The following is a 17,299-nucleotide window of genomic DNA, read 5'->3' as shown; positions in this document are numbered from 1 at the left end:
ATGGGAGAGCATGTATGCTCCCTCATCCCGGTTGATGGTCCTCGGGCTTCGCTTACGGATCTCTATGGCCTCCCTGATCCAGCGCTGATGTTTGTTATCTTCTGTGCGGATGACTCTGGCATTCCCCCAGTCCATAATGTGATTTTCCCTTTTGCAATGATCTGTTATAGCTGACTTATAATTTTCCTGTTGTGCCTTTTCTTTTATTGTTCGGGTTTGTCTTGTAGCTGTCTCCTTTTCGCACTCTTTCTTATGCTCATTTTTCCTTGTGTTGAAACTCCTTCCTGTCTCCCCAATATAAGTTTTATTGCATAATTGACATGGAATCTCATATATGGTGTTGCATCTGTTGTCCGGATGTATTCTGTCTTTGGGATGAACCAGGATCTGACGGAGTGTTGTGTGTGGTTTGACAGGTGTGTTAACGTTGTGTTTCCTCATTACTCTTTGAATGCGTTCAGTTATTCCCCTGATGTATGGTAATGTAACTACTCCCCTGTGTTCTTGTTTGTTAGTTTGTTTTTTCTCTTTCTTCTGTGTTTTGTTGTTCTTAACCTGTTCCACCCCTTTGGATATTGCCCATTGTGGATATTGACACGCCTTCAGTGCGTGTTGTATATGTTGTTCCTCCTGTTCTTTGTCCTGTGGATCTGTAATTATTGCTGTGCGTTCATGTAATGTTCTAACTACGGATATTTTGTGCATTATGGGGTGTTCGGAAGTCCAGTTTAAATATTGGTCGGTATGTCAATTATGCAATAAAACTTATATTGGGGAGACAGGAAGGAGTTTCAACACAAGAAAAAATGAACATAAGAAAGAGTGCGAAAAGGAGACAGCTACAAGACAAACCCGAACAATAAAAGAAAAGGCACAACAGGAAAATTATAAGTCAGCTATAACAGATCATTGCAAAAGGGAAAATCACATTATGGACTGGGGGAATGCCAGAGTCATCCGCACAGAAGATAACAAACATCAGCGCTGGATCAGGGAGGCCATAGAGATCCGTAAGCGAAGCCCGAGGACCATCAACCGGGATGAGGGAGCGTACATGCTCTCCCATACCTGGAGTGACATCTTGCAGGGGACAAACAGACAGTAGAAGGCGTGACTGACCTGTCAAACCAGACAGGAAGGCCACGCCTTCAGAAACAGCAGCTGATAAAAGATGCGTCACCAATAACATCCGGTGACACTCTGAGGAAGACGGAAGTTGTACGTCGAAACATGTCAGGTAAACAAACCCAAAAATTAGATGTCTGATAAAAAAGAAAAAAACAAAAACTAGCGTCAGGACCAACACTACAGCGTCAGCACTAACACTAGAGCTTCAGAGAGGATTGTTCTCTCCCACCTCCGACACCTGGTAAACAGTGAGATGGACCCCCTGCAGTTCGCATATCGACTGGGCATTGGTGTGGATGACGTGGTCATCTACCTGCTACACCGGTCACTTTTACACCTGGAGGGCACTGGGAGCACTGGGAGAGTCATGTTCTTTGACTTCTCCAGTGCTTTCAGCACAAACAGCGATCACTGCTTCGGGAGAAGCTGGAGGGAGCTGGTGTCGCCTGCCACCTGGGTGCATGGATCATCGACTACCTCATTAACAGACCGCAGTATGTGAAGCTCAGCGACTGTGTGTCTGATGTGGTAGTCTGCAGCACAGGGGCTCCACAGGGTACAGTGCTCCCTCCTTTCCTCTTTACACTTTACACATCTGACTTCAGCTACAACACGGACAGCTGCCACCTCCAGAAGTTCTCAGATGATACAGCCATCGTTGGACGTGTGTCAAAGGGGAAGATCTGGAGTACAGAGAGGTCATCACCAACTTTGTCGCCTGGTGCAAAATGAACCACCTGCGCATCAACGCCAGCAAGACAAAGGAGGTGGTGATCGATTTCAGAAGGACGGCTCCTCAAATTGCACCAGTGAACATCCAGGATTTGGACATTGAGATCATGGTGGAGTACAAATACCTGGGTGTTCACCTCAACAACAAACTGGACTGGACAAACAACACAGATGTCTTGTACAAGAAGGGCCAAAGTCGTCGCCACCTGTTGAGAAGACGGAGGTCTTTTGGTGTGTGCAGGACACTGCTTAGAACTTTTTATGACTCTGTGGTGGCATCAGCGATTTTCTACGCTGTGGAAGTTCAGAGCGGGACAGGAAGAAACTTAATAAACTGGTCAGAAGGGCTGGCTCAGTCTTGGACTGTCCTCTGGACTCCATTGAGGTGGTGGGTGAGAGGAGGATGTTAGCCAAGCTGAACTCAATCATGGATAACCCCTCTCACCCCCTACATGAGGCTGTGGGGGCTTTAAGCAGCTCCTTTAGTAGTAGACTGCTACACCCACGGTGTAAGGAGAGATACTGCAGGTCATTCATACCTGCTGCTGTCAGACTGTATAACACCCACAACTTGAAATGTAGCACCAATAATCTGTTTGTTGTTATATTTGCACTACTTCACCACTACTACCTCTGCCATCTCTCATCGATGCAACTGATATGTCAATATTTTTAATTTTTAATTTGTCTAATTTTTATTTCAGTTATATTTGTTATCTGTATGACAATTTCTTTCGACTGTAACACGTGAATTTCCCCGATGGGGGATCAATAAAGTGAATCTAATCTAATCTAATCTAATCTAATCTAATCTAATCTAATCTAATCTAATCTAATCTAACCAACACTACAGCGTCAGGACCAACACTAATACTAGAGCTTCAGCACCAACACTACAGCGTCAGCACCAACACTAACACTAGAGCTTCAGCACCAACACTACAGCGTCAGTGCCAACACTAACACTAGAGCTTCAGCACCAACACTACAGCGTCAGCGCCAACACTAACACTACAGCTTCAGCACCAACAGCACAGCATCAGCACCAACGCTAACACAACAGCTTCAGCACCAACACTACAGCGTCAGCACCAACACTACAGCATCAGCACCAACACTACAGCGTCAGCACCAACACGACAGCTTCAGCACCAGCACAACAGCTTCAGCACCAGCACAACAGCTTCAGCACCAACACGACAGCTTCAGCACAAACACTAACACTACAGCGTCAGCACCAACATGACAGCTTCAGCATCAACACGACAGCTTCAGCACCAACACTAACACTAGAGCGTCAGCATCAACACTACAGCGTCAGCACCAACACGACAGCTTCAGCACCAACACGACAGCTTCAGCACCAACACTAACACTACAGTGTCAGCACCAACATGACAGCTTCAGCATCAAAACGACAGCTTCAGCATCAACACTACAGCGTCGGCACCAACACTACAGCGTCGGCACCAACACGGCAGCTTCAGCATCAACATGACAGCGTCAGCACCAACAAGAGAGCTTCAGCATCAACACGACAGCGTCAGCACCAAAAAGACAGCTTCAGCATCAACACGACAGCGTCAGCACCAACACGACAGCGTCGGCACCAACACGACAGCGTCGGCACCAACACGACAGCTTCAGCATCAACACGACAGCTTCAGCACCAACACGACAGCGTCAGCACCAACACTACAGCGTCGGCACCAACACTACAGCGTCGGCACCAACACGGCAGCTTCAGCATCAACACGACAGCGTCAGCACCAACAAGAGAGCTTCAGCATCAACACGACAGCGTCAGCACCAAAAAGACAGCTTCAGCATCAACACGACAGCGTCGGCACCAACACGACAGCGTCGGCACCAACACGACAGCGTCGGCACCAACACGACAGCTTCAGCATCAACACGACAGCTTCAGCACCAACACGACAGCGTCAGCACCAACACGACAGCTTCAGCACCAACACGACAGCTTCAGCACCAACACGACAGCTTCAGCACCAACACTAACACTAGAGCGTCAGCATCAACACGACAGCGTCAGCACCAACACGACAGCTTCAGCACCAACACGACAGCTTCAGCACCAACACTAACACTACAGTGTCAGCACCAACATGACAGCTTCAGCATCAAAACGACAGCTTCAGCATCAACACTACAGCGTCGGCACCAACACTACAGCATCGGCACCAACACGGCAGCTTCAGCACCAACACTACAGCGTCGGCACCAACACGGCAGCTTCAGCATCAACACGACAGCGTCAGCACCAACAAGAGAGCTTCAGCATCAACACGACAGCGTCAACACCAAAAAGACAGCTTCAGCATCAACACGACAGCGTCAGCACCAACACGACAGCGTCGGCACCAACACGACAGCTTCAGCACCAACACGACAGCGTCAGCACCAACACGACAGCGTCAGCACCAACACGACAGCTTCAGCACCAACACGACAGCTTCAGCACCAACACTAACACTACAGCTTCAGCACCAACACTACAGCTTCAGCGTCAACACTAACACTACAGCGTCAGCGCCAACACTAACACTACAGCATCAGCACCAGCACTAACACTACAGCGTCAACACTAACACTAGTGCTTCAGCGTCAACATTAACACTAGTGCTTCAGCACCAACACTACAGCATCAGCACCAACACTACAGCGTCAGTAACAACACGAGAGCTTCAGCACCAACACTACAGCATCAGCGCCAACACTAAAACTAGAGCTTCAGCACCAACACTAACACTACAGCATCAGCGCCAACACTACAGCGTCAGCACCAACAATACAGCGTTAGCGCCAACACTACAGCGTCTGTGCCGACACTAACACTACAGCGTCAGCACCAACACTAACACTACAGCGTCAGCGCTGACACTACAGCGTCAGCACCAACCCTAACACTACAGCGTCAGTGCCGACAATACAGCTTCAGAACCAACACTACAGCGTCAGCGCCAACACTAACACTACAGTGTCAGGACCAACACTACAGCATCGGAACCAAAACTACAGCTTCAGCACCAACACTACAGCTTCAGCACCAACACTACAGCTTCAGCACCAACACCAACACTAGAGCTTCAGCACCAACCCTACAGCATCAGCACCAACAATAACACTACAGCATCAGCGCCGACACTACAGCGTCGACACTACAGCGTCAGTGCCAACACTAACACTACAGCATCAGCGCCGACACTAACACTAGAGCGTCAGTGCCGACACTACAGCTTCAGCACCAACACTAACACTAGAGCTTCAGCACCAACACTACAGCTTCAGCACCAACACTAACACTACAGCGTCAGCACCAACACTACGGCGTCAGCACCAACACGAACACGACAGCGTCAGCACCAACACGACAGCTTCAGCATCAACACGACAACGTCAGCACCAACAAGACAGCTTCAGCATCAACACGACAGCGTCAGCACCAACACGACAGCTTCAGCATCAACACGACAGCGTCGGCACCAACACTACAGCTTCAGCATCAACACGACAGCTTCAGCATCAACACGACAGCTTCAGCACCAACAAGACAGCTTCAGCATCAACACGACAGCGTCAGCACCAACACGACAGCTTCAGCATCAACACGACAGCTTCAGCACCAACACGACAGCGTCAGAACCAAAACTACAGCTTCAGCACCAACACTACAGCTTCAGCATCAACACGACAGCTTGAGTGTCAGCACCAACACTACAGCTTTAGCACCAACACTACAGCTTCAGCACCAACACTACAGCTTCAGCGTCAACACTAACACTACAGCGTTAGCGCCAACACTAACACTACAGCTTCAGCACCAGCACTAACACTACAGCGTCAACACTAACACTAGTGCTTCAGCACCAACACTAACACTAAAGCGTCAGGACCAACACTAGAGCTTCAGCATCAACACGACAGCTTCAGCATCAACACGACAGCGTCAGCACCAACACGACAGCGTCAGCACCAACACTACAGCTTCAGCGTCAACACTAACACTACAGCGTTAGCGCCAACACTAACACTACAGCTTCAGCACCAGCACTAACACTACAGCGTCAACACTAACACTAGTGCTTCAGCACCAACACTAACACTACAGCATCAGGACCAACACTAGAGCTTCAGCATCAACACGACAGCTTCAGCATCAACACGACAGCGTCAGCACCAACACGACAGCGTCAGCATCAACACGACAGCTTCAGCACCAACACGACAGCGTCAGAACCAAAACTACAGCTTCAGCACCAACACTAACACTACAGCTTCAGCATCAACACGACAGCTTGAGTGTCAGCACCAACACTACAGCTTCAGCACCAACACTACAGCTTCAGAGTCAACACTAACACTACAGCGTCAACACTAATACTACAGCGTCAACACTAATACTACAGCGTCAACACTAACACTAGTGCTTCAGCGTCAACACTAACACTAGTGCTTCAGCACCAACACTACAGCGGCAGCGCCAACACTAACACTACAGCATCAGCACCAGCACTAACACTACAGCGTCAACACTAACACTAGTGCTTCAGCGTCAACACTAACACTAGTGCTTCAGCACCAACACTACAGCGGCAGCGCCAACACTAACACTAAAGCGTCAGGACCAACACTACAGCATCAGGACCAACACTAGAGCTTCAGCACCAACACTACAGCATCGGCACCAACACTACAGCGTCAGTACCAACACGAGAGCTTCAGCACCAACACTACAGCATCAGCGCCAACACTAAAACTAGGGCTTCAGCACCAACACTAACACTACAGCTTCAGCACCAACACTACAGCATCAGCACCAACACTACAGCGTCAGCGCCAACACTAACACTACAGTGTCAGGACCAACACTACAGCATCGGAACCAAAACTACAGCTTCAGCACCAACACTACAGCGTCAGCGACAACACTAACACTACAGTGTCAGGACCAACACTACAGCATCGGAACCAAAACTACAGCTTCAGCACCAACACTACAGCTTCAGCACCAACACTAACACGACAGCTTCAGCACCAACACGACAGCATCAGCACCAACAATAACACTACAGCGTCAGCGCCGACACTACAGCGTCGACACTACAGCTTCAGCACCAACACTAACACTAGAGCTTCAGCACCAACACTACAGCTTCAGCACCAACACTAACACTACAGCGTCAGCACCAACACGAACACGACAGCGTCAGCACCAACACGACAGCTTCAGCATCAACACGACAGCGTCAGCACCAACAAGACAGCTTCAGCATCAACACGACAGCGTCAGCACCAACACGACAGCTTCAGCATCAACACGACAACGTCAGCACCAACACTACAGCTTCAGCATCAACACGACAGCGTCAGCACCAACACGACAGCGTCAGCATCAACACGACAGCGTCAGAATCAACACGACAGCTTCAGCACCAACAAGACAGCTTCAGCATCAACACTACAGCTTCAGCACCAACACTACAGCTTCAGCGTCAACACTAACACGACAGCGTCAGCGCCAACACTAACACTACAGCGTCAACACTAACACTAGTGCTTCAGCATCAACACTAACACTAGTGCTTCAGCACCAACACTACAGCGGCAGCGCCAACACTAACACTACAGCATCAGCACCAGCACTAACACTACAGCGTCAACACTAACACTAGTGCTTCAGCGTCAACACTAACACTAGTGCTTCAGCACCAACACTACAGCGGCAGCGCCAACACTAACACTAAAGCGTCAGGACCAACACTACAGCATCAGGACCAACACTAGAGCTTCAGCACCAACACTACAGCATCAGCACCAACACTACAGCGTCAGGACCAACACTAGAGCTTCAGCACCAACACTACAGTGTCAGCACCAACAATACAGCGTTAGCGCCAACACTACAGCATCTGTGCCGACACTAACACTACAGCGTCAGCACCAACACTAACACTACAGCGTCAGCGCCGACACTACAGCGTCAGCACCAACCCTAACACTACAGCGTCAGTGCCGACAATACAGCTTCAGCACCAACACTACAGCATCAGCACCAACACTACAGCGTCAGCGCCAACACTAACACTACAGTGTCAGGACCAACACTACAGCATCGGAACCAAAACTACAGCTTCAGCACCAACACTACAGCTTCAGCACCAACACTAACACTACAGCTTCAGCACCAACACGACAGCATCAGCACCAACAATAACACTACAGCGTCAGCGCCGACACTACAGCGTCGACACTACAGCGTCAGTGCCAACACTAACACTACAGCATCAGCGCCGACACTAACACTAGAGCGTCAGCGCCGACACTACAGCTTCAGCACCAACACTAACACTAGAGCTTCAGCACCAACACTACAGCTTCAGCACCAACACTAACACTACAGCGTCAGCACCAACACTATGGCGTCAGCACCAACACGAACACGACAGCGTCAGCACCAACACGACAGCTTCAGCATCAACACGACAGCGTCAGCACCAACAAGACAGCTTCAGCATTAACACGACGGCGTCAGCATGAACACTACAGAGTCAGCACCAACATTAACATGACAGCGTCAGCACGAACACTACAGCGTCAGCACCAACATTAACACTACAGCGTCAGCACCAACACTAAACACTACAGCGTCAGCACCAGCACTAACACTACAGCGTCAGCACCAACACTAACACTACAGCGTCAGCACCAACATTAACACTACAGCGTCAGCACCAACACTAACACTACAGCGTCAGCACCAACACTAACACTACAGCGTCAGCACCAACGCCAACACTACAGCTTCAACGCCAACACTACAGCTTCAACACCAATACCAACACTACAGCTTCAGCTTCAGCACCAACACTAACACTACAGCGTCAGGACAAGCATTAACACGACAGCGTCAGCACCAACTTTAACATGACAGCGTCAGCACCAACACTACAGCGTCAGCACCAACATTAACATGACAGCGTCAGCACAAACACTACAGCGTCAGCACCAACATTAACACAACAGTGTCAGGACCAACACTACAGCGTCAGCACAAACATTAACACTACAGCGTCAGCACCAACATTAACACTACAGCGTCAGAACCAACACTACAGCTTCAACACCAACACTACAGCTTCAACACCAATACCAACACTACAGCTTCAGCACCAACACTACAGCTTCAACACCAACACTAAAGTGTCAGGACCAACACTACATCGTCAGGACTAACACTACAGCATTAGCACCAACATTAACACGACAGGGTCAGCACCAACACTACAGCATCAGCACCAACATTAACACGACAGCCTCAGCACCAACACTACAGCATCAGCACCAACATTAACACAACAGTGTCAGGACCAACACTACAGCTTCAACACCAACACTAACACTACAGTGTCAGCACCAACATTAACACTACAGCATCAGCACCAACATTAACACGACAGCCTCAGCACCAACACTACAGCATCAGCACCAACATTAACACAACAGTGTCAGGACCAACACTACAGCTTCAACACCAACACTAACACTACAGCTTCAACACCAACACTAACACTACAGTGTCAGCACCAACATTAACACTACAGCGTCAGCACCAACACTAACACTACAGCGTCAGCACCAACATTAGCACTACAGCATCAGCACCAACACTAACACTACAGTGTCAGCACCACCATTAACACTACAGTGTCAGCACCAACACTAACACTATAGTGTCAGCACCAACATTAACACTACAGCGTCAGCACCAACACTAACACTACAGCTTCAACACCAACACTAACACTACAGTGTCAGCACCAACATTAACACTACAGTGTCAGCACCAACATTAACACTACAGCGTCGGCACCAACACTAACACTACAGCATCAGCACCAACACGACAGCCTCAGCACCAACACTACAGCATCAGCACCAACATTAACACAACAGTGTCAGGACCAACACTACAACTTCAACACCAACACTAAAACTACAGCTTCAACACCAACACTAACACTACAGCATCAGCACCGATACCAACACTACAGCGTCAGCACCGATACCAACACTACAGCATCAGCACCAATACTACAGCAGCACCAACACTACTGCGTCAGCACGAACATCAACACTACAGCTTCAGCACCAATACCAATACTACAGCAGCAGCACTAATACTACAGCAGCAGCACCAACACTAAAGCTTCAACACCAGCACCAACACTCCAGCTTCAGCAACAATACTCCTGCTTCAGCATCAATACTACAGCTTCAGCACCAACACTACAGCTTCAGTGCCAGTGTTACAGCTTCAACACCAACACTACAGCATCAGCACCAACATTAACACTACAGCGTCAACAGCAACACTAACACCTCAGCTTCAGCACCAACACTTCAGCTTCAGCGCCAATACTACAGCAGCACCAACACTACTGCATCAGCACGAACATCAACACTACAGCTTCAGCAACAATACCAATACTACAGCAGCAGCACCAACACTAAAGCTTCAACACCAGCACCAACACTCCAGCTTCAGCAACAATACTCCAGCTTCAGCATCAATGCTACAGCAGCAGCACCAACACTACAGCTTCAGCACCAACACTACAGCTTCAGTGCCAGTGCTACAGCTTCAACACCAACACTACAGCGTCAACACCAACACTACAGCGTCAGCACCAACACCATAGCATCAGCACCAACACTACAGCTTCAACGCCAACACTACAGCATCAGCGCCAACGCTAACACTACTGCGTCAGCACAAACACCAACACTACAGCTTCAGCGCTAACACCATAGCATCAGCACCAACGCTACAGCTTCAACGCCAACGCTATAGCATCAGCACCAACACTAACACTACTGCGTCAGCACAAACACCAACACTACAGTTTCAGCACCAACACCATAGCATCAGCACCAACGCTACAGCTTCAACGCCAACGCTACAGCTTCAACGCCAACACTAACACTACTGTGTCAGCACAAACACCAACACTAGAGCTTTGGCGCCAATGCTACAGCACCAACATAAACACTACAGCTTCAACACCAACACTACAGCGTCAGCACCAACACTACTGCATCAGCATGAACACCAACACTACAGCTTCAGCGCCAATTCTACAGCTTCGGTGCCAACATTACAGCTTCAGCACCAATGCTACATCTTCGGCGCCAACTCTACAGCGTCAGCACCAACACCGCAACTTCAACATCAACACTACAACATCAGCCTCAATGCTACACCGTCAACACCAACACTACAGAGTCAACACCAACACGACAGCGTCAGCATCAACACGACAGCGTCAGAATCAACACGACAGCTTCAGCACCAACAAGACAGCTTCAGCATCAACACTACAGCTTCAGCACCAACACTACAGCTTCAGCGTCAACACTAACACGACAGCGTCAGCGCCAACACTAACACTACAGCGTCAACACTAACACTAGTGCTTCAGCATCAACACTAACACTAGTGCTTCAGCACCAACACTACAGCGGCAGCGCCAACACTAACACTACAGCATCAGCACCAGCACTAACACTACAGCGTCAACACTAACACTAGTGCTTCAGCGTCAACACTAACACTAGTGCTTCAGCACCAACACTACAGCGGCAGCGCCAACACTAACACTAAAGCGTCAGGACCAACACTACAGCATCAGGACCAACACTAGAGCTTCAGCACCAACACTACAGCATCAGCACCAACACTACAGCGTCAGGACCAACACTAGAGCTTCAGCACCAACACTACAGTGTCAGCACCAACAATACAGCGTTAGCGCCAACACTACAGCATCTGTGCCGACACTAACACTACAGCGTCAGCACCAACACTAACACTACAGCGTCAGCGCCGACACTACAGCGTCAGCACCAACCCTAACACTACAGCGTCAGTGCCGACAATACAGCTTCAGCACCAACACTACAGCATCAGCACCAACACTACAGCGTCAGCGCCAACACTAACACTACAGTGTCAGGACCAACACTACAGCATCGGAACCAAAACTACAGCTTCAGCACCAACACTACAGCTTCAGCACCAACACTAACACTACAGCTTCAGCACCAACACGACAGCATCAGCACCAACAATAACACTACAGCGTCAGCGCCGACACTACAGCGTCGACACTACAGCGTCAGTGCCAACACTAACACTACAGCATCAGCGCCGACACTAACACTAGAGCGTCAGCGCCGACACTACAGCTTCAGCACCAACACTAACACTAGAGCTTCAGCACCAACACTACAGCTTCAGCACCAACACTAACACTACAGCGTCAGCACCAACACTATGGCGTCAGCACCAACACGAACACGACAGCGTCAGCACCAACACGACAGCTTCAGCATCAACACGACAGCGTCAGCACCAACAAGACAGCTTCAGCATTAACACGACGGCGTCAGCATGAACACTACAGAGTCAGCACCAACATTAACATGACAGCGTCAGCACGAACACTACAGCGTCAGCACCAACATTAACACTACAGCGTCAGCACCAACACTAAACACTACAGCGTCAGCACCAGCACTAACACTACAGCGTCAGCACCAACACTAACACTACAGCGTCAGCACCAACATTAACACTACAGCGTCAGCACCAACACTAACACTACAGCGTCAGCACCAACACTAACACTACAGCGTCAGCACCAACGCCAACACTACAGCTTCAACGCCAACACTACAGCTTCAACACCAATACCAACACTACAGCTTCAGCTTCAGCACCAACACTAACACTACAGCGTCAGGACAAGCATTAACACGACAGCGTCAGCACCAACTTTAACATGACAGCGTCAGCACCAACACTACAGCGTCAGCACCAACATTAACATGACAGCGTCAGCACAAACACTACAGCGTCAGCACCAACATTAACACAACAGTGTCAGGACCAACACTACAGCGTCAGCACAAACATTAACACTACAGCGTCAGCACCAACATTAACACTACAGCGTCAGAACCAACACTACAGCTTCAACACCAACACTACAGCTTCAACACCAATACCAACACTACAGCTTCAGCACCAACACTACAGCTTCAACACCAACACTAAAGTGTCAGGACCAACACTACATCGTCAGGACTAACACTACAGCATTAGCACCAACATTAACACGACAGGGTCAGCACCAACACTACAGCATCAGCACCAACATTAACACGACAGCCTCAGCACCAACACTACAGCATCAGCACCAACATTAACACAACAGTGTCAGGACCAACACTACAGCTTCAACACCAACACTAACACTACAGTGTCAGCACCAACATTAACACTACAGCATCAGCACCAACATTAACACGACAGCCTCAGCACCAACACTACAGCATCAGCACCAACATTAACACAACAGTGTCAGGACCAACACTACAGCTTCAACACCAACACTAACACTACAGCTTCAACACCAACACTAACACTACAGTGTCAGCACCAACATTAACACTACAGCGTCAGCACCAACACTAACACTACAGCGTCAGCACCAACATTAGCACTACAGCATCAGCACCAACACTAACACTACAGTGTCAGCACCACCATTAACACTACAGTGTCAGCACCAACACTAACACTATAGTGTCAGCACCAACATTAACACTACAGCGTCAGCACCAACACTAACACTACAGCTTCAACACCAACACTAACACTACAGTGTCAGCACCAACATTAACACTACAGTGTCAGCACCAACATTAACACTACAGCGTCGGCACCAACACTAACACTACAGCATCAGCACCAACACGACAGCCTCAGCACCAACACTACAGCATCAGCACCAACATTAACACAACAGTGTCAGGACCAACACTACAACTTCAACACCAACACTAAAACTACAGCTTCAACACCAACACTAACACTACAGCATCAGCACCGATACCAACACTACAGCGTCAGCACCGATACCAACACTACAGCGTCAGCACCAATACTACAGCAGCACCAACACTACTGCGTCAGCACGAACATCAACACTACAGCTTCAGCACCAATACCAATACTACAGCAGCAGCACTAATACTACAGCAGCAGCACCAACACTAAAGCTTCAACACCAGCACCAACACTCCAGCTTCAGCAACAATACTCCTGCTTCAGCATCAATACTACAGCTTCAGCACCAACACTACAGCTTCAGTGCCAGTGTTACAGCTTCAACACCAACACTACAGCATCAGCACCAACATTAACACTACAGCGTCAACAGCAACACTAACACCTCAGCTTCAGCACCAACACTTCAGCTTCAGCGCCAATACTACAGCAGCACCAACACTACTGCATCAGCACGAACATCAACACTACAGCTTCAGCAACAATACCAATACTACAGCAGCAGCACCAACACTAAAGCTTCAACACCAGCACCAACACTCCAGCTTCAGCAACAATACTCCAGCTTCAGCATCAATGCTACAGCAGCAGCACCAACACTACAGCTTCAGCACCAACACTACAGCTTCAGTGCCAGTGCTACAGCTTCAACACCAACACTACAGCGTCAACACCAACACTACAGCGTCAGCACCAACACCATAGCATCAGCACCAACACTACAGCTTCAACGCCAACACTACAGCATCAGCGCCAACGCTAACACTACTGCGTCAGCACAAACACCAACACTACAGCTTCAGCGCTAACACCATAGCATCAGCACCAACGCTACAGCTTCAACGCCAACGCTATAGCATCAGCACCAACACTAACACTACTGCGTCAGCACAAACACCAACACTACAGTTTCAGCACCAACACCATAGCATCAGCACCAACGCTACAGCTTCAACGCCAACGCTACAGCTTCAACGCCAACACTAACACTACTGTGTCAGCACAAACACCAACACTAGAGCTTTGGCGCCAATGCTACAGCACCAACATAAACACTACAGCTTCAACACCAACACTACAGCGTCAGCACCAACACTACTGCATCAGCATGAACACCAACACTACAGCTTCAGCGCCAATTCTACAGCTTCGGTGCCAACATTACAGCTTCAGCACCAATGCTACATCTTCGGCGCCAACTCTACAGCGTCAGCACCAACACCGCAACTTCAACATCAACACTACAACATCAGCCTCAATGCTACACCGTCAACACCAACACTACAGAGTCAACACCAACACTACAGCTTCAGCACCAAGGCTACAGCTTCAGCACCAACATTAACACAACAGTGTCAGGACCAACACTACAACTTCAACACCAACACTAAAACTACAGCTTCAACACCAACACTAACACTACAGCATCAGCACCGATACCAACACTACAGCGTCAGCACCGATACCAACACTACAGCGTCAGCACCAATACTACAGCAGCACCAACACTACTGCGTCAGCACGAACATCAACACTACAGCTTCAGCACCAATACCAATACTACAGCAGCAGCACTAATACTACAGCAGCAGCACCAACACTAAAGCTTCAACACCAGCACCAACACTCCAGCTTCAGCAACAATACTCCTGCTTCAGCATCAATACTACAGCTTCAGCACCAACACTACAGCTTCAGTGCCAGTGTTACAGCTTCAACACCAACACTACAGCATCAGCACCAACATTAACACTACAGCGTCAACAGCAACACTAACACCTCAGCTTCAGCACCAACACTTCAGCTTCAGCGCCAATACTACAGCAGCACCAACACTACTGCATCAGCACGAACATCAACACTACAGCTTCAGCAACAATACCAATACTACAGCAGCAGCACCAACACTAAAGCTTCAACACCAGCACCAACACTCCAGCTTCAGCAACAATACTCCAGCTTCAGCATCAATGCTACAGCAGCAGCACCAACACTACAGCTTCAGCACCAATACTACAGCAGCAACACCAACACTACAGCTTCAGCACCAACGCTACTGCTTCAGCACCAACATTAACACTATAGCGTCAGCACCAACACTACAGTTTCAGCACCAATACTACGGCATCAGCGCCAATGCTACAGCTTCAAAGCCAACACTACGCCATCAGCACCAACGCTACAGCTTCAGTACCAATGCTACAGCATCAAACACCAACACTAACACCTCAGCTTCAGCACCAACACTAACACTACAGCTTCACCACCAATACTACAGCAGCAACACCAACACTACAGCTTCAGCACCAACGCTACTGCTTCAGCACCAACATTAACACTATAGCGTCAGCACCAACACTACACCAATGCTACATCTTCGGCGCCAACGCTACAGCTTCGGCACCAACACTACAGCGTCAGCACCAACACCGCAACTTCAACATCAACACTACAACATCAGCCTCAATGCTACACCGTCAACACCAACACTACAGAGTCAACACCAACACTAACACTACAGCTTCAGCACCAAGGCTACAGCTTCAGCACCAATACTAACACTACAGCTTCACCACCAATACTACAGCTTCAGCACCAACGCTACTGCTTCAGCACCAACATTAACACTATAGTGTCAGCACCAACACTACAATTTCAGCACCAATACTACGGCATCAGCGCCAATGCTACAGCTTCAAAGCCAACACTACGCCATCAGCACCAACACTACAGCTTCAGTACCAATGCTACAGCATCAAACACCAACACTAACACCTCAGCTTCAGCACCAACACTAACACTACAACATCAGCACCAACACTACAGCTTCAGCACCAATACTACAGCAGCAGCACCAACACTACAGCGTCAGCACCAACACGACAGCTTCAGCACTAACACTACAGCGTCAGCACCATTACAGCATCATCATCAATACTACAGCGTCAGCACCAATACTAACACTACAGAGTCAGCATCAACACTAACACTACAGCGTCAACACCACCACTAACACTACACTGTCAGCACCAACACTACACTGTCAGCACTAACACTACAGCGTCAGCACGAGCACCAACACTACAGCAGCAGCACCAACACCACAGCTTCAACACCAACACTACAGCATCATCAATACTACAGCTTCAACACCAACACTATAGCTTCAACACCAACACTATAGCTTCAACACCAACACTACAGCTTCATCAATACTACAGCTTCAGCACCAGCGCTAAACAGGTTCAACATCAATACTCCAGCATCAATACCAACACTACTTTTTTATCTTCACTCTACCTTTCTCTGCTCCCTTCTTGCCTTTACTTGAATCCGGCGGAGGGTTTGTGGTGTCAGATGTTTCAGTCTTCTCCTCTTCCTCATTCTTTTCTCTGTTTTGGCCATTTTGGTCCTCAAGGTAACGGGTCATGTAGAAATCACTGCAACACACACACACACACACACCCCATCTGACTGAAATTCAGGATGAGCAGTACCGTCACGAAA

The 17,299-nt window shown here is 48.8% G+C and overlaps 1 protein-coding gene across 4 annotated transcripts in view; it reads right to left on the bottom strand.

Annotated features, from left to right (window-relative positions):
• The window catches only part of eno4 (enolase 4), a 48,602-nt gene that overhangs the window by 18,736 nt on the left and 12,567 nt on the right, over window positions 1-17,299 (bottom strand). For all 4 annotated transcript variants that reach the window (XM_060934796.1, XM_060934797.1, XM_060934799.1 and 1 more), the window contains one exon: window positions 17,093-17,232. In XM_060934796.1, coding sequence (XP_060790779.1) covers window positions 17,093-17,232 — 140 coding nt within the window. The remainder of the gene's footprint in view (window positions 1-17,092; window positions 17,233-17,299) is intronic.

The sequence above is a fragment of the Neoarius graeffei genome, chromosome 11, assembly GCF_027579695.1.
Source record: "Neoarius graeffei isolate fNeoGra1 chromosome 11, fNeoGra1.pri, whole genome shotgun sequence".
Taxonomy (NCBI): domain Eukaryota; kingdom Metazoa; phylum Chordata; class Actinopteri; order Siluriformes; family Ariidae; genus Neoarius; species Neoarius graeffei.
This window is presented reverse-complemented; position numbering and strand designations above follow the sequence as displayed.